General features: G+C 36.1%; 1 protein-coding gene across 9 annotated transcripts in view; it reads right to left on the minus strand.

Annotated features, from left to right (window-relative positions):
- Positions 1 to 18,944, minus strand: part of MBD5 (methyl-CpG binding domain protein 5) — a 470,032-nt gene that overhangs the window by 31,828 nt on the left and 419,260 nt on the right. For 7 of the 9 annotated variants that reach the window (XR_011490988.1, XM_070476233.1, XM_070476235.1 and 4 more), the window contains 3 exons: positions 15,802 to 17,937; positions 2,584 to 3,606; positions 807 to 1,015 (listed from right to left, as the gene is read on the minus strand). Coding sequence is in view for 8 of the 9 variants with exons in the window: in XM_070476233.1 (XP_070332334.1) it covers positions 807 to 1,015; positions 2,584 to 3,606; positions 15,802 to 17,937 (3,368 nt within the window). In the remaining variant the exon portion in view is untranslated. The remainder of the gene's footprint in view (positions 1 to 806; positions 1,016 to 2,583; positions 3,607 to 15,801; positions 17,938 to 18,944) is intronic. The other 2 variants (XM_070476237.1, XM_070476236.1) reach the window with 1 other exon arrangement.

Genomic DNA, 18,944 nt, shown 5'->3' on the forward strand with positions numbered 1-18,944 from the left:
CTTCAACTTTGTTTAGAATATCTTTAAACGTACAGATTTGAAGTTTTATGTATTCAACTTTGTTACCTCTTTTCGACTCCTTAGTTTCGTGCCTTGCTGAAAGAGCCTTTTCTACCCTAAGATTATTTTAAAATCTTCTGTATTTTCTTCATGTATTTATTTAATGTTCCTCTTTCCATCCAGCTCCTTAATCTATCAGGAATTTATTTGCCTTTAGAACTAAAAGAAGACCAAGTGGTTGAAGCCAGGGAGAGAGTGGTGTGAGCTAGTGCTGGAGAGTGAGGCAGGTAAACACATTAAGGATGTAGATTTTAATCATGGGAGCAATGCTGTTGTTTAGCTGCTAAACTGTATCCAACTCTTTTTGTGACCCCATGGACTGCAGTCCACCAGGCTTCTCTGTCCGTGGGATTTCCTGCAAGAATACAGGAGTGGGTTGCCATTTCCTTTTCCAGGGTATCTTGTTGACCCAGGAATGGAACCCCAGTCTCCTGCATTGGTAGGTGGACTCTTTACCACTGAGTCACCAGGGAAGCCCTTGGAGCAATGGGAAACCACAGAAGGGTTTAAGAGGGTAACATGATCAGTTTTTAATAACAACTTCTAAAGGACCACTGAAATGCTTCAGACAAAATAAAATGCTTCAAACAAAAACACTGAAACTTTAACAACATTCATTACTGAGGAATAATAGTAAGTAGAGGTGAAAAGATCCATAATCACCTTCTTTGGTCTGTTTCTCCCAATTTAGCAAAACAAGTAGTAAACATTGTTTTCTACTAAAGGAACCCAGGAAAGGAGAGTACCTGGAAGTTCTGAAAGAGACAAGCCATGGGGTTATTGTTAGCTGGGCAAGGAATTGTGGACTGTCCTTGAAATGCCTGGAGATTCTGGTACCCCTGGAGAAGCTGCTGCTGCTGCTGATTTGGAGGAAACATCTGATTGTTGTTTAACAGCGACTGTAGATGAGTCAGTTGATGGTTATTCAAAGTACTGTTTATTGAGGACATGTCACCTATAGTATGAAAAATATAAAATATAAGTCAATGTGATTCTTTGGAGGTCCTATGCCTATCTTTCTTGAGGATTCCTAAAAAACCTAAAAACTAGACTTACATGGTAAATCTTTTCTCTTTTTCTCCTCAAAGTCTTACTAAGTGGTAAGAAAGACTAATTTTATTATTTATCTTTCATAATTAGTGTTTTGATTTTATATCATGGAGAGACTACTTAGTCTTTGGTCTATCCACTAGCCAATCCTTATATATTGATCTTCAGTGTCATAGAATTCCTTGAAGCCATTTTTTTAAAGCAACCACAATTAAAGGTTAAAATTAGCTCTAAATGCTTTAGCAATCATAAGATAGTTAAAATATGTGGGCCTGGCCAGGCCTGTTTACAAAACTTAGTTCTCAAGCCATAATAACAACTACCACCAAGTCAAATTAAATTTGATTTAGAAATATGTATTAATATGTATTTTGTCTTTACATAAAATATGTATTTGGTATTTTGGTTACCTAAAATTAAAATTGTAAAGAAAGCTAGTAATACAGAAAAATTCACTCTCATAGTCATAAAAAATAACTGTTATATAATCAGATAGCGTAGTTAATACCAGAGTTATATTCGAACTTCAAAATTGACTTGTTTTGAAATTACATTGACATTATTTTGGGGATAATGTCATAGAAATTGTCCTACGACTTGAAATCTGTAGGACTTTTTAGGTTCTTTACTACACTAATTTGATTGCCAAATAGGACTAATTAAACTACTTTATAAGGTGCTTATGGAAGCTAGAAACATATTATTTTTTTAGCTACTGAAGATGCCCTTGACAATAACATGTACATTTGCTTATGTTTCCAGACTTTATGGGCACCATCTCTATACTACAATTACCTGCATCAAACAGCTGAATATACTTGACATGATTTTATTAATTTTTTGAGATAAGATAATCTACATAAAGGATTTTGTTTTTAAGCCACAAAGTTCTTAAGAATAATACCATTTGAGAAAACCGAGCAGTAGCTATTCGTTTCCTTGAACTTGGGCAAGCATAACTTTGAATGTTTTTTTGTCTTGTTTCTTATTTTGCTGGATAAGCATTTAGTTTCATTAATTTAGGGATCACCTGGAAAAGCACTTCCTCAAACTGTTTTCATCCACAGTGCAGCTGCTCATACTAACCCTGTGATGCCACATCAACTAAAATTCAAATAAATATTATTTTTAAGGTGTACCTGTGCTTTAATTATTGAAAAATAAGACACTACTTGGCTTAAGAGAATGATGAGTAGGTTAGGTTTAGGTGGCATCAGAATTAGAAGAGAAAGCAGATTAAAATGACAGTATTTCTAGAATAGGGGAAAAGGAAAAAGTCATTTTCATGTTTGTATAACTATGGTTGTGTGTGGGTGTTATTATATTTAGTTCTTCCTTAAGCAAGCTGTGACATAACAAAAACATTTTTAAAAATAGTGTGACAAAATGGAGGTTTTTTTTTTTTTTTTAAAGGAGAAAATAGAATTAGAAAAACGTTTCTTTTGTAAAAATTTGTGAAAAAATTTAACTTACCAAGCAGACCTGTCCCCAGTAGAGGGTTAAGTAGCTGTGGCACCACAGAGTTACTGTTGAGTTTAGCTGGACCAGGTGTATTCCCAGCATTATTAGAAATATTCAGCAATGTTTCTGCCATTGACACCACTGCTGTCCCACCAAGTGTTGAGACAGTCAGTGCTGCCACTGCTGATGATGTAGTGGTTGTGGTAGTGGTTGCCTGGGAAGAAGTTGCTATGGAAACCTCTGGATGATTAGCGGTGTTGGCCGATGCCGAGTTCAGGACACCTCCCAACAGCTGGGGATTCAAGGCCATTAATCCTGAGGCCCCAGTGACAGCTGGGAGGAAGAGGGGGTTAAAAGTAGTGTCACTGCCTGTAAAGCTTGGTAAAGGGTTCCCCAGGGGGTTGGTTAAAAGGGTATCAGCTCGGCTGTTCTCTGACTGATTGCTTGGCAAATGGTCTGGTGGGGCTGTCATCTGTGTTAATGAGGGTAAGGGGGTATTTTGCTGTTGCAAAAGATCTGAGATGGCCAGATTGAAAGATGGCAGGGGAAGCATGGCAGCTGCGTGGGCTTGGTTCTGAAGCAGGGCTGCTAAGAGTTGAAAGTGAACAGGCTGCAATACCTGCCCATCCATGTCACCGGAGAGAAAAGCTAAAGCAGCGTTTACATTCGGGTTGAGAAAACCTAAAGGGTGGAGGTTGATCTCAGACTTGCCTTCTCCTGCTGAAGGCTGGAGGATATTTAATAGATTCTGGTTTAGGAGATGCTGTTGATTCACTGGCAAAGAGATAGGTAGAGAACTGAGGAGGCTGGGGTTCAAGGGGTGTGGAAGATGGTTGTTTGAAGTGCTGTTGGATGGAAAATGAAGTGCGTGCTCCTGGCCAACAAAAGGAAAATCACTCCCAATGGGCAGCTGACTCTGCAGTGGGTTTCCAGCTGCAGTGGTGACTATGACGCCGTCTTGAAGAACAGATGTTGTCTTTGTGATGGCAGGGTGGTTGATGCCAGCTATGGCTATGGAGGATGGTCCTGAACCGCCTGAAAGAAAGGGGAAAAAAACCCACTTATTAATTACGGAGGTTAAGGAAGACTTCTCTATAAAAATACATTGAGATACATTTCAATGAATGTATTACAAGCCGTCTTTGTAGAGGCTAACCAGATTGTAATTAGAGATGATCTGACATGTTAATGAAATAAGTTCAACTTCATACTTCTTAATCTACTTTGAACATAAATATGCTGGAGAAGTTTAGCACTTTGAGAAATAGCTGTTCTGTCAAGTATATTGTTTTTCACAGCCAGACAAAGTGAAAATGGGGGAAGCTGTGTTGTAGTCCATTCATTTGGGTAGAAAAAAGTAACAAGGCTTCATTTTCCAGAATATATTTTTACATTAAAAAAAAGTTTTTGGTCTTTATATTACTAGTATTTTCTTTTAAGGGAAAAAAACAAATAGAATATGCATGAGAATACAAAACAAAATAAAAAGTACCTATGTAGATATAACTATTAATATTTTAGTGTACAGTTTTCTGGGGTTTTCCACCTGTATGTATGTATTACATATGCAGACACACACACATATATATGTTACATATATTTTTAACAAAACAGAAATCATAGTTTTATAACTTTTCATTTATCAATACATTGTTATTATTCTTTTATGTTAACTATAGATCTATTTTACTAGTATCATGTATGGATATACCATAATTTATTCAATCCATATTTGTGGATATTTTGATAGTTTACAATCTTTTACTATTTTAAACAACACTATGATAAACATTCTTATTTACTCATCTTTGCTAATATGTTCAATTGTTTTCTAAGGAAAAATTCTTAAAAGTAGGGTTCCAGGGACAAAAGGTTTATATATTTTTTAAAGTTCTGGATACACATTGTCAGACTGCCCTCCAGTGTAGCTGATCAATATGCATTCCATTTATATTTCTATAAACAATGCAGGTAGTGCTCATTTTTCTCACCAAAACTGTTTTATCATTATTTTTAAATCTTTGTCATTCTAATAGCATAAAGATACTTTATACTCATGATCCCTTAAAAAGACCAGTCTTCATCCAAATAGTATTCTTAATTGTGAAAGTCTTATGCATGCTAAAGATGAAAATTCAAGGAATTTAATAATAAAATTAGAGGTGTGTATTATAATTGCTTTAGTTGTTACCAATCCAAGCTGCGCAAAACAATCAACAAACCAACCCACGTCTGGGCCCCAACCAAGAGCAGTAGAGAACTCATCTCCTGGGGGACAGCCTGGGCACTGGTATTCTTTGAAAGCACCCCTGGTGATCCGGATGCACAAGGCGGGTGTGGGGAGGGTGAAAGTCACATTCTGTTGACAAGGAACCTACAAGCATCTTTTGGAAAATGTCTTACCCTAAAGAAATGCATTGTTTTATAATAATACATACATTTAGCAAATATTAATTATAACCACATACATTTATTAAAGTATTAAACATGTATGTTATAATGAATACAGTGTTACTGAAAATCTAAAATAATTCAAACATTTTACTGCTGTGCTATGCCATCACAACAAACTTTATATATGACTATGTTACCATTGAGGCCTTGTCCAAATACATAGAAATGTTTCCATAGTTGTAATAGAAGTACAAATACAATGATATATTTCACTTATTTTCTCCTACCAGAATAACACAAGGCTTTTTCCTTTTTGAAATATAGACTCTATATGAATACTTTTAACCATGTAGCATATGGACTGATGATATTTATTGAACTGATAAAGTCTGGCATTCATATTTTGATTTTTTTCATTATTATATATAACATGGGGATGGACATCTTCCTGTATATGAAAGTTTCCTACCTTTGAATTTTTCTAAGGAAATTCACTGGCATGATCGTTGTGAGCATCAAAGATGGGTAAGTGAAAGGCTTGCAATATGTAAAAGTATACAAATAAAAGGTGCTATCATTGTCATCATTATTGACATTAGTAGCTAAAGTTAGTTGTGATGATGTGGTAACAGTAATAAGTAAAAAATCAGCATATCCAACACATATATCTCCATAGCATGACTTTGCAAGTATTCTAGGTGTTGTGGTCTACTTTATTTATTTTTTTAAAGCTCTCACTGTTGCATTTAAAGGAGATAAGATGCTGAGGTAGGCATAGGGTATACAAATCTTTAAACATTAATTCAGATCTGTGATAAAAAACAGTAACACCTTAAGCATTTCAGTATTCTGTAAATCTTGCTGCCATTTCCATAAACAGGTACTTTGCTTTATTTGCATTTGGAAACCATTTTTTTGAACAAGCTAATAAAAACTCTTATTTACTAGTGATCACTATCTATGGCTTTTTCCCCTATCTGCTAAATAATAATGACATATTTAAATATACAGATCACCATTCCTCTAATCACAGTCAAGAGTACATTTCTGAAATAGTCTAGTGTGTATATGACAAAGCTTTGTAGATGAAGGATTTCCTTAGAGGTTATTACTCTTTTATCTTTATTTTGTGAAAGAGAAACATCCATTTTGAGGATTTATGAAAGTAGTCATTTGGGGACATTATTCTAAAAGTTCTCCATCTAAATATTCTTGAGGAATTACAATAAAGAAAATACAGTTATTCTGGGTATATTTTTGCATTACAAATAAGAAGGTGGTGAGTATCACAAGCTTCTTAAGGGTAATATGTGGATCAAGGCATATTTTTTATTTTCCCTAGTTTTCAACACACCAATTCAACAATCAAGTATACTCTGCTGAACAAAAGGGTAAAAATGATGATACTGACAAACAACAACAATAACACAACACCCTGCCTATTCTTTCAGGATAGCAGAATTTAGACAATGTGATAAACACAGAGGTCTACCTGTCTGTCTCAAATAATATTTATTGAGAGCTTATTATGAACCAGGAAATTTTAAAGCTCTTTTCATAAAGTTAGTATAACTACAAGGCAATATGCTAGGAACTATAGCAGGTATATAACAAGGGGACAATTTTAAAACTGAAGGTGTTAGGAAAAACTAAGCAAGTGGTAACCTTTGATCTGGGATTTGAGAGGGGAAAAGGAGACAGAATGGGCTTCTAAGTGGAAGCAAAGTAATTTTTAAAATAGACAAGGAGGTAATAAAGTGTATGGAGGGTAATAAGAATCCTATATATCCTCAAAACAAAGGAATATGACTGAAAATATTGTACGCTGCTTTTCTACCCACCCCAGCTCTCCCAACCCTGGTTAAAAGTGCTGCCTTAGACAAGCAGTGAAGGTACTGAAAATCATCTTTCTAAACCATTAAAATAAAGGATTACTTATTTCCCTCTGTATTTCTAACACCTAAGAGTCTCTAACACATGGCTGGCCCTAAAAAAATGCTGGTTTAATCAATCTATTAAGATTGTAAAACATGCATTCAACTTCTAAGAAATCAGATCACTTGCTCTCTGTATGTGGCAAGTGTGTATGTGGAGGAGAGAATACCACTCATTTGTAGAGAAAGTGAAAACTGACTCTTGTATCATGTATTGTGACTCTTGTATTGTGAAAACTGACTCTATCTCCTGGTCCAGTGCCAGGAGATAAAGGCGGCTGGAAAGGAGATGGTTGGAAGATGTCAAGTTACTTTATAAGACTCCCAGGTATGCTGGAGAATTAAAATAATCTTATAGAGGAGGAGGTCCATCCCAAAGTACTCTGAATTCTTATAGTCACTCATTATTGCTTGGGGTCACTGAAAGAGGATTCCATCAATTTTTATAGCTGGGAAAAAAACTGGAAATTGCTTTTTTCTGAACCACTTAACCTTGACTAGGCATTCTCTGGTGAACTTACTACTTATCTCTGCATAAAAAACTATCATCTGTTGAAGCACGTGGGGAAAAATGTTTTCTCAAAGCTGATTTTATTTTTGGTGGGAGCAGCTGTTTTGTGCTTAATCTAATGAAGGAGATAGTATTTTTTTTTTTTTTTTTTTTTTAGTTTTTAAAAAAGCAAACTATTCACCGAACATTTAGCAGTTAAATAACTAAAAGTCAGCTGGGAGTCTGGACCAAGTTAGCAAGCTGGAGAAGTCCTTTAATTGGAAAGAATTTTTATTTCACAACAGCCAGCGGCACCACAAACTGGCATAACTTCTTTTTCTCATTGTTTCTGTTACTTTTAAAGAAGTAAGAAATTAAGACTGGAAAGCTACCCAAACAAACATCTCTGGTGTGAGATCATATTCCTAGACACCCAATCAGAGATTGAGATAGTCCAGTACAATTAGGAAACACCAGTGGGAGTTTTTCCTGTGGGGCAGGTTTCCAGATGTAAACTGTATTCTTCATACACACATATAATTGATAATGTGTGTGTGTCTGTATATGAGTGTATATACAGAAATAGCATCAGTAATTTCTTTTTAGGATTTTTTAAAGGATATTTTTCCTGTTACTAAACTTCATTCTTGAGATGTTTCATCTCATTTTTTTAAAATTGCTTTTCAAAACAAAGGTAATGTCTACCTCTTTAGACTTTTTTTCTCTTGTCACTAATACTCTGAGAAAAGTCATTGTTCATATTAGGCTAAACTCTTTCACAGTTGGCCCTTAAGTATTGATACTGTTGCACATGTCTTTGTATGTGCACACAGAGGGCATAAGGCTCATTCCAATTGACCAACAGGTGTTTTTAAAATATTATGAGAATTTGCTATATGACTCAGGAACTCCAACTGGGGCTCTGTGACAACCTAGAGGGGTGGGGAGGGGTGGGAGGCGGGAGGGAGGTTCCAAAGGGAGGGGACATATGTGCCTATGGCTGACTCATGTTGGTGTACGGCAGAAACCAACACGATACTGTAAAGCAATTATCTTTCAAATAAAAATAATTAAAAAATGCCATAACACCAGTTCGGCCTACAGTCCCAATTTTGATAAATATAGCTTCATGCTACAGAACTTTTTCTAAATTGATAAGCCCAAATACTGATTTTTAGCCACAAAATTCAAGAACCTAAGAAATAAATCATATAGAAGGTACTCCTTCATTATCTGATCTTTATCATTTGCTTTGGCAAGTGTATTTCAATTGCAAACAGGATCAATGATAATCCTTAATAAAAATGAATGCTTCTAGAGACAAGAGAAAATATCATGCCCTAGTAAGTCTAGTAAATATACTTTTCAATCCCATGAAAATAGAAAAAATTTCTCCTCTTTATTTAAAGGATTGATTTAAAAAATTGAAAGATACTTTTTATGAGCAGTCTAGATCTTCCATTAGTTTCCCAAGCCTTAGTAATGACATGGTCACATGTATTTACAAAGATATACCTATCTCTGTCTTTTGCCTTGGATGTTGACATAAACACCCAGCATTCCCTTACCAGAAGTAGGCGGGAAGCCTAGGAACTAGTGTCTATTTGTTCTTCATCCAAAACCAAAACAACTTAGGAGAAAAGGAGAGGGGAGGGATTGGTGGCAGTATCTGAGAGAACACTCTCTACTGTCAACAGGGCCAACCTCTTAGGGAAGAGGCAAGACCAGTGGAAGGAAGGAATGTAGCCTGTACCTTGGAGTATGAGGTCAGAGTGATGATGACTGGATCGAGGAGGCCATTCTTATGGGGTCAGACAAAATTGTGTTTTATTACTGATCATTTCTGCTTCCTTTATTAACACATAGGATTACTCTAAAAGCTGTTGAAATGAAAAAAAAAGAAGCTTGAGATTTTTCAGTTTCTGAAGTAACAATGGTTTTTTGTTTTGCAAATGCTTTTTATCACATTTTTCTTAATAGTTAATTGTAAGAAAACAAATGCTGAGAGGTTAATTCTCTTGGTTGGTAGGATTTCTGTTCTCTCTGTATGCTAGAATAACAGTTAATATGCTCCATCTATCAATTGAACTGGGAATTTATCCCATTTTGTTTAATGAGCAGAGCAAATAGTTTCTAGGTTATTAATAGTTAACTTTGTGTCCCTCCATTGTATACAATTTTATCTTCAGTGCTAACAGTGCTGAGCACATACTAGATGCTCAATACTGAGTTACCTACCTCATGAATATTTTAAGACATTGAAACATATGTTGAGAGCTATTTAAAGGCTGTAAAATCAATTTTGTATACCCTCAATCAGTATATTTTGAAAAATGAAATAGTAAAGAAAAAAAATACAATGCATAGCCACGATATTATTTTGTGGAAACTGATTCTGTTAACTTATACATGTGAATGCTGGGGCATGCTCTGTTAGTGGGTGATGACATAATTTTAGTGGATCATGACTGTCATAAAAATAGAATGAGAAAGGATAAGATAGGATGAGATAGAATGGCAGAGTGCATCACATGGAGTGTTTTTTTTCAGGAAATTTTTGTTGTACATTAAAAACTTATCTTTGGTGAAATGGAATCCAAGTTAATTTCTTGTTAGAAAGAAATTAGATGTAAAAAAAAGTTTGAGAAACACTGCTTTAGGTTCAGGCCTCTCAGTTGCTCAGCTCTGTGGGGGATGATCTATGGAACTGTGTGTCAGGAAGCATACTTAGCAGACTAGTGTGGCAGGTATCCCTGTGGAGTTATGCAGTCCAGGAGCTCTGCTCTAGGGCATCTGTGATAAATAGTACTCTCTCCTATACCTGTACCCATGGGTCTTGGAGAGAGATCCTGAACTTCCCTGGATTAGCTCCTACCCCAGGAGTATCTTGGCAACACCTGTAGACTTCTGTCTAGTTCCATTCTAAATCTGTAAAATGGTGAGTTGTTAACTTGACTTTGCCAAAAGTATAATTCTTAGAAAATAACTTTTACTCTACTCTTTCCTTCGTTAGCATTAATGTTGTTTGATAGAAGTTCCTAGAAGGTAGAAGTTTATGATTTGATTTATTTAGTACTACATGCACGCGGAAATGAAATCTGTTTTGATGACACTGTAGGAATTATGTTTCAGCATTATTTTTAATGAGTTGGATCTTGGTAGAGATAACTTTACTGCCTAGAATTTGGGTACTTTTAGAGGCTACTTCAATATTTTTAGACCACTTGATTTTAGTAAAGCTTAGGCATCTCCTTGAGAGCTTAAGGATTTATAGTGGTTTTATAAGTGAGCTTAGTGTATTGCAATAGAATAAAATTCTCCCAATTTGCACACTGGGACAATTTATTTCTTGAAAGGTACAAAATAGATCATTGAATCAGCAAACATATCACACCACTATGAGTGCTGTTATCACTTTTGATTACATAGACTCGATGTCTAAATTCAAACATTTTAATTCCCTTTTTGGCACACGAGGAAACATTAAACCTGGATTATGTAAACAAAGCAAGTGGTGTAACCCTGATATTAGGAAACCTTCTTAAACAGCAAGACATTGTCTGTTGTAAAAATATCTTACAGCAAAGAAGAAATGGCTCATTTTGCAAAAATTTATCTAAAAGAATAGACATAGATTTTTATCACATAATCAAGAATTTAATATAGTTTTGGTATTTGGTTAAAAAAACAAGAGCAAAGGGCAACTTTCAACCTAGAAGTCTGTGAATCAATCAGATGAGGAATCTAGGCATTTAAAAACTTGGCTGGAAATACTTTCAATAGCAACTATTGTTAATTCAGTCACAGCCTTAAAGGAATCTTTGCCTTTTTTCACTCTATATATAAGTCTACATTAGACAAGAGGCTTACTTCCCTTCAAACGTCCCATATCCTGAGAGAGCTAACATGTACAATAATCCATCCTGGAGTATTTTTATCCCATAACCTTTTTGCAACTATAACCTCAAATGAAGGGAATGACAATTTCCCTTTCTTCACTGGGATGTTCTAAGAATAAATAAATACAGAGAACAAAAGAACAAAAAGCCAAGTTTATATCTGAAGTATCCTTTTGTGGTCTCTAAGTTTCTTATACCTACCAGTTCAGAGGCTGCACTGAGTTTCAATCAAATGTATTTTGTGCTGAAAAAACACTTTTTTTTCCAGAGTTAAAAAAAATATATATATATAAATATTCATGAGCATATATTTATTCACAGGTTTATTTATATTCTTGTTAGTCGATGTGTATCTTTAAGCGTTAAGGCAAAGAAATGATTGAATTATTCACTCTTTTGGTACAAACTCATACTCTGCCCCTTCAGAGGACTTTATTTTCATGTGGTTAGAAGAGCTGATTAAATGTTTATTACCAAAAAATGAGACTATAAAAGGCATTTAAAGTGAAAAAGTTGTATTTAATGACTTTATCATTTGGAGGAAGGCAAGCTTCAGTTATTAAGTTGGTTAGCAGGATAGTCTAAATCTTTTTGCTTCTTTGAAAATTGTGAAAACCCACAGGGCCATGAAAGGCTGGGTCCTCTGCACAGGCCCCAGTTACTGGCATGTATGTTTTTGTTCTGTGGCAAACAGGTGGGCAGTGGTCAGAGGCCTGAGGAGGCATGGCCCTGATGAAATCTGCCTGTCAGGGCACTTGATTTTGAATTCTTCCCTAAACCAAACAACAGGACACATGCTGGAACCACTTAAATGTTGAAATTCATCTAACTTCATAAACTGAAAGTTGCTTTAAATATATATATGACTGATGGATTTCATAACTACCTGCATTCAGCAGTTTGAATGTTTGGACTGAGACTGAGGAACTGATTGGGTTGGGTGGCCAGATCCACCAGAACTTTTTTTTTTACAACTTGAGGAAATGTTACCAAGTATCCTACTGGTCATTTTCTAAATCTGTTACATGGAAATATTAAGCTTCACTTGTAATTTCATAGCCAAAATGTTAATAGAAACCTGTAAACTTTGCAATGCAAAGTGTTCAGAGAGCTTCAGTGGAAAGGCAATTTCAAAACACCAAATAGAATTAATAAAACCTGATATCTTCTGAATTTTAGAAGTGTTTTCTAAGCATTTCGTATCTTTTATCTGATTTTTTTTCTTTACCATCTTTGCCTTCAATTCTCATATATGAGTTATAATACATTTTAAATATGGACTGGTATTCACATATAGGCCTAGAACATGAATATTTGGGTTGTTTATAATAAAAAACTCTCTATAAAAGAAGTTCTTGAAAATAAATAGCCTATCAAGTTAAATGTTTTCAGAGTGATTTCTGGTCTTCAATGTAGTCTTAACGTAACATTTTTGAGCTGCTGCTTAGGAGAGTGGAAAAAAGGCACTGGGGTGAGCAGGAGGTATCTGAGTTCTGTTCAGGCTCCACTACCACAAGGAAGACTTGGGCCATGTCGCCTGTAGGTGTCTCTCACCCTCACTGTGCTATCAAAACTGGAGTGATAGGGCTGGCATGGGCCCAGCTGTCTCCTACAAAGGCCTACTGACACATCACCCACTAGGAAACCCATTCTTATCTGAGTGAGGCAATACAAAATCATTTACACAAAGGTTACCAAATATAATTCACAAATGAGGGCTAGTTCTTTTGATATTGTGGACATTTTATCTGCATTGACACAAACATCCTAGTTATTGTATACTAGGATATCAGAGTCCAGAGAGAGAAGGCAAAATAAGTGACTTTGGTCTAAAAGTGCATCAAAAGTTTACAAACATGGTTTTTTAACATGCGTTGACGTGCTTCAATTCACAGTCTTTTGGATATTTTTAAAGATTTGAAAGGGAAAACAGTATTTTTGACAACTAGATGCTTTCAATGAAGAACTTATGCAGCTGGGAGGAAAATGGATTTTAGGATCAGATGAACCTGAATTCAAATCCTTATTCAATTATGTATGACTTTGAATACTCAAGTTCTCTGAGGCTCAATTTACCCATCTGTAAAATGAGCACAAGAACACCTTATACTTCGGAAGACTGCACAAGTTAGAAATAATACAGGTAAGTCACCTAGTACATCATAGGTACTCCAGGATAATTAAAGCAACATTTTAAGAATAAAATGTGTTTTCTTCTCATGTCTTCCTAGTATGCTAGGAATACTTAGCAAAACTTGAAGGGAGAGTTTATGTTTGTCATCAGCTGTCTCACTGTAAATGCCCACCTCTGGTGTTTATTTGATGGATACTAAGCAATTATCATGACAGTACATTTAGCTGACACAGTTCACTGTGTATCTAAAAAAAATGATATTAGAGACCTCTTCAATAAATCAGCTCATCAAAAGAGCTACATTAGTAAATCTACCCATTTTTATTACCAGCTGCACATCAGATCTATGTACATTAATTAGCATTTAATTTTATTAAGTTTAATACTTTAAAAAATTCTAATTGACCTAGATTTTATCAAGCATATGTTTTCTCTTACACATCATTGGTCACATCCATATCATTATTAGACATTTATTCTCATCCCTTTTAGCTATTTATATGCTAACACTTTCCTTATATTAATAAATTTTCAACATATGTGTTTCAACAATCCCAGCACTGGCAATCCAGATCTGATGTTTTACAGAGAGGCATGGAACAAGAAAATACACATCTAAGACTATATAAAATAAGTCTAAACTTGACAATCAGAAGAAACAAGAACATAAATAAATGTTGGTCTTTTCCATTATAGATAAATTAAAATACATCATTAATAAAATACGTACACTTTGCAATATGAACTTAGAGTAGACCTGAAACAAAGTAAGTTGAGGTAAGGGGTATCAAAATTTAAAAATATAATACAATGAGACAAACAATGTCTCATCCAAATGATTGAAGGTATGCTTAATAAATATAGTGTATTTTTAAATAGCTACTGACTTTATGTAACTTTAATCTGCTAAATGCATAAGATTAAATTTTCATTTATTTGAGATTATCTAAAAAGAAATACGAGTCAGTGAGAAGCTGGAAGCCCCTTTGGAATAAGTATCCTGTTAAACACATAAAAAATAGCTTCATGAGATTTCTTAGACTATCAAGAAGGCACTAATCATTTCAATTATCTTTTTCACCTTATATTCTTTTTAACACAAGAGGTCAATGAACAGTTCTTCATTAAATACTGACATCAAACATAACACATAACAGAAGTTGTGGAGAATGGGAGGTATAAGTAGTGACACCAGGAAGGAAAACACTTGATTTTACTATCAACAACAAAGACATGTAGGTCATAATGCCTTTCTAGCACGGTGGTATAACGCAGTCTATATATAACCACACAATAGCTTACTATTAAAAGCCTCAGCAGTTTTCTAACTTCCAGTAGCAATCTGGTTTTAAAAGCCCACTGTTTTCATATCTGAGTAACACTATCTCTATATTCATTTTTTATTTCCACCTTGTCATTTCCCACCAATCTTTCAAATCATTATTGTTGGATTCTGGGTATTTCTAATATTCTTATGGTCAAATTTTCAGACGTCTCCATGAATTTATCTCTGTAGTGCTTCTTTACAGTTTTTTTTTAATAACAATTTCTGAGGACTCTACTGAACAAAATACAGTTCTTTCTAATGTGTCTACTTTCAAATAAATCTGTCTCCATTAATAGCAGATAATGAGATACAATAATGTCAATGGTAAAAATAATGATTTAGTTCTACAAGAAAACTGCAAAATAATTTCAAGATCAAAAATTCTGGAAATCAGGTTTTCAAGCCTTTTTTATTAGAAAACTTAAATTATTACCTTTTTAAAAAAGGAAGTAGCCAATATCCATTTTTGAATTTTTTCAAACAAATAGTAATAAAGGATAGCAAACTAGGATAAGAAAACACATTAGAAGACAGCTTTCTACTTCATACAACTTCTAGTTAACTCTTCCTATTCATTCACCTATTTCCGGTCAGCAGCAAGAACAAAAAATATCCATTTATTTTTGCCCCTTTTTTGGATTTTCCAAGGTGAGCTTCATTTACCTGAATACAAACACAAACTAGGGGAAACGGCTTTTATATTGGCATTGACCAAGTACATGTCTCATGAACCAGGAAATCCTGCCTTCTATGGCTTCTTTCGTAGTTTGGAGTCCAACGGTTATTGAACCAACTGAAAGCCGAATGAAATTCAAAACGACAGATTGACAACGAATAACGGAAACACACGGAATCCTCTTGGTGGTTATTTTTTTTTCTAAGAGACAAATCCCTAGCATTCTGTAAATAAAATTATAAATACTAAAGAAATGGTGAGAATTTCACATCGGGGAAAGGATCATTTCTTATCATAATAAATATTTTGGTACAAATTTTAAAAAAACGTATAAAAGTTTAGTACCTTGGGGTACTTTTTTCTAATAAAACCATACCTGCTTCAGAACTTGTTTGATTATAGCTGCTAACAATGCTGTTTGGTATCACTGGAGTGGAGGACGTTGAAATTCTTGACTGAGGTGGATTGGGATGTAATGAGTTTCCTAAAGCCATGCCCGACTGACTGAGCATCCCACAGCTCCCGCTAGCCTGAATCTGATTGATTAAGCCTGTAAGGTGGTGGTTTGGGACTGGGCTGTTACTGTGAACAAAGTTAGTGTTTGCATTGTGGCAGTGCACGGCTTCCCCTCTTAAAGGTATGCTCTGCGTCAGTGAATTCTGAAGAGCACTGGAGTTCATACTGGGATCTGTGAAATGCAGCTGGTTAGCAGAGCAAGGCAAAGCAGTATTTGAGCCCCCACAACCCGGAGTACTATTGCTACTCAAGTGAGAGCTTTGACAACTCATAGACTGTAGTAACTGAGACATTGAACTGATGGGAAACGACCCCGGACCCTGCTTCCTTAGCAAGTCGGGTCCAGGTTTAGGAACTGCAGAACTATCCATTTGAGACTGTCTGAGCAAACTCAACACTGTGGTAGGTGGCTGTTTTCTTTTCCGCAATGAGTCTTTTTGCTGAGACATCAGCTTATCTCTTAGTGCTGCTCGACCACTTTGCCCTTCACCTGACGGGAGAAGCATGTTGGCAGTAGGAGGGAACATGGTGTTTAAAGTGCTATGTCCTTCAGTGTTGCCACTGCCAGCAACAGCTCCAGAATTGCTACTGCTGCTACTGTTGTTACCAGCAAGTTTGTTTTGATTTGCTAGCTGTGCTTTGGCTGCTGCTGAGAGTAAACTACTTGCTGGAAAGGAGGCAGCATTGTGCTGGTTCAAGATCTGATTTAAAGGCATTCCCAGCAAACCAGGCTGACTCTTTACAGAACCACTTCCGGCAGATGCAGTAGGAAAAGCTGCACTGCTTGGGGTATTTAGTACATTACTCATTCCAGCAATTAATGGGTTAGGGATATCCTTGAACTGATGATGTCCATCGGACTTGGTAGAAGGGCTTGATGGCATTGATGGCCTTGGGGACCCTATTGTTGACCTTGGTGACCTGGGCGGAACCTTAATACCACTGCAATTGGCCTGGGGTCCTAGAGGTGGCATCATGAAATTTCCGTGTTCTGATGATGTGGAAGATGAGCGTGATCTTTGGGGCGATGCCTCAATCCTTCCAATTCCAGTCCCCATCATGTGCACTGGGGATGTCACTGGAGAAGGGGACAGGGAGGTTGAAGCTGAATGCTGAACTCTTTGTACATGACTCCCATGATTCATATGACCAGGTTTTACGGTTGGCAAAGGGAGATTACTTGGCAAAGGAACAACAGCAGGAGGCATGCTTACATTCATCACAGGTACCTGAGAGTGGACATTTGAATGGAAACTAGTTGGATTAATGATAACAGGGTTCTGATTCACTGGTTTACTAGGAATAGGGTCAAGAATGCCAAGTGGATCTTTCTCAGATGTTAATGGCTTTTTCTGAAGAGCACAAGAAGGTGGAGGAGGGGGAGGTGGGCCTTGGGGCGGTTTGTGGTGGAACATTGCTCGTGGTATTTCCATATTAGTTGAAAAATTACACATTGGTTTTTTCATTACTGGACTCTTTGTAGTCAAGGTTGGGGAAAGAGGTATATTAGTCCTTCCAGCCATTGCACAGGATGACTGTACAGGAGAACCATGTAGCATTACTGAAGGTGGAGAAAGAGGAGTCCTATTCAGGTGAATAGGACTAGAATTGGGAGCTCCGTGAAAACCAGGATTATTTCTTGTGAAGACATCAGGGCTTCCAAGTGGGTCAGTCCTTGGCGAGATCGAGCCGTCTCCATATATCTGGGAACCTGACGATGCGGGGCTGGGCAGGCCTCCATGGCTGCCACGGAATGGAGACTTCTGTCCATGCTCATTGCTGCCCAATCTCTGCCGGGGGTAGACAGGGTGGAGTTCTTGTTGCTGGCTTCCAGGCAGTTCTTGTACATATAGCCTTCCCATGGCGTTTGATGATCCAATCATTAACTTGAAAGGATTCTTACATTCAGGCATTACAGAATTTGTAATTCCTTCATGTGACTTATTTCTTACAGATCTTGGAGTTGCTGCCCGTGAAGGTACTACTGGAGTTGCATCTGATGTGAAAGAGAGAGAGAGAAAAAAGATGTTAGTAGTCTCAACCCTTTTGCGTAAGAGTGGAGGAAGGGAAGGAAAGGAGAAAATGAGGAAGGAAGCGCATCTGGAAAAAGAAATTTGCAAATAGAAACAGTGACTCTGCAATTTAAAAAAAAAGGTTTGTATTCTACAATAAATTTTGACTGAAAAAAATGCACAGTATTTTCCCTTAGTTGACCAAAGGTTCTCAATAACTGCTCATTATGCTTGTTTACCTCCTATCTGTTGAGAAAGGATGGGGCTCTGAATCTGTACATACAGACATTCTAATAATGTTTATCATATGTAAAATCAAGATTGACAGCCCAGATGGAAATGATAATGTTATTATCATTTGGATTTGAATTTTTTAAAGAATATAGTTACAAGAGAAAGTTGTAATCTGTCTGGCATACTATTCTCTTGGATGATTTAAATGAACTGCCTTTTCACCAGAAAATTTGTTACCTTATAAATGTTTCTATAAACCTCCACAAGACAGCTACAAAAACTCTTTCTTATCTCAACATTTTCACTGTGACAGTAAAAGAGTCTTAATTTTTGTGAATTAAGTACACAGGACTCTGAATCTTTTATAAAGGGAGTGGTAACAACAGTAAATACAGTGGAGTTAAAACAAACATGCTAACTTCACATCAAGTAGGTAATACTGCAACACTTCAATTACTTTACCCTTAATCAGTCATTGTTGTAAAACAGCCTTCATCAAGCAACTCTGGTAAAAGATTGCAATTCTTTTCTTAGGATAGAATTCTTATGCAAAATTTAGTCAGAGTGCGACCATCTTCAGTATTGGGTTCCAATTGAATATTCTCTTTTTAGAGTGCATTGCTCCCTTGCTGGTTTTTTGGAATCCTTTCAATTCTTACGGAGATCAGACAGAATACAGGCAACAAAAGCAGGCTGGTTCATCACACAGAATTTTCATTCAATTATGTCAGAATTCGAGTTTTAAGTTTTTTTAGTC

The sequence above is a fragment of the Odocoileus virginianus genome, chromosome 13, assembly GCF_023699985.2.
Source record: "Odocoileus virginianus isolate 20LAN1187 ecotype Illinois chromosome 13, Ovbor_1.2, whole genome shotgun sequence".
Taxonomy (NCBI): domain Eukaryota; kingdom Metazoa; phylum Chordata; class Mammalia; order Artiodactyla; family Cervidae; genus Odocoileus; species Odocoileus virginianus.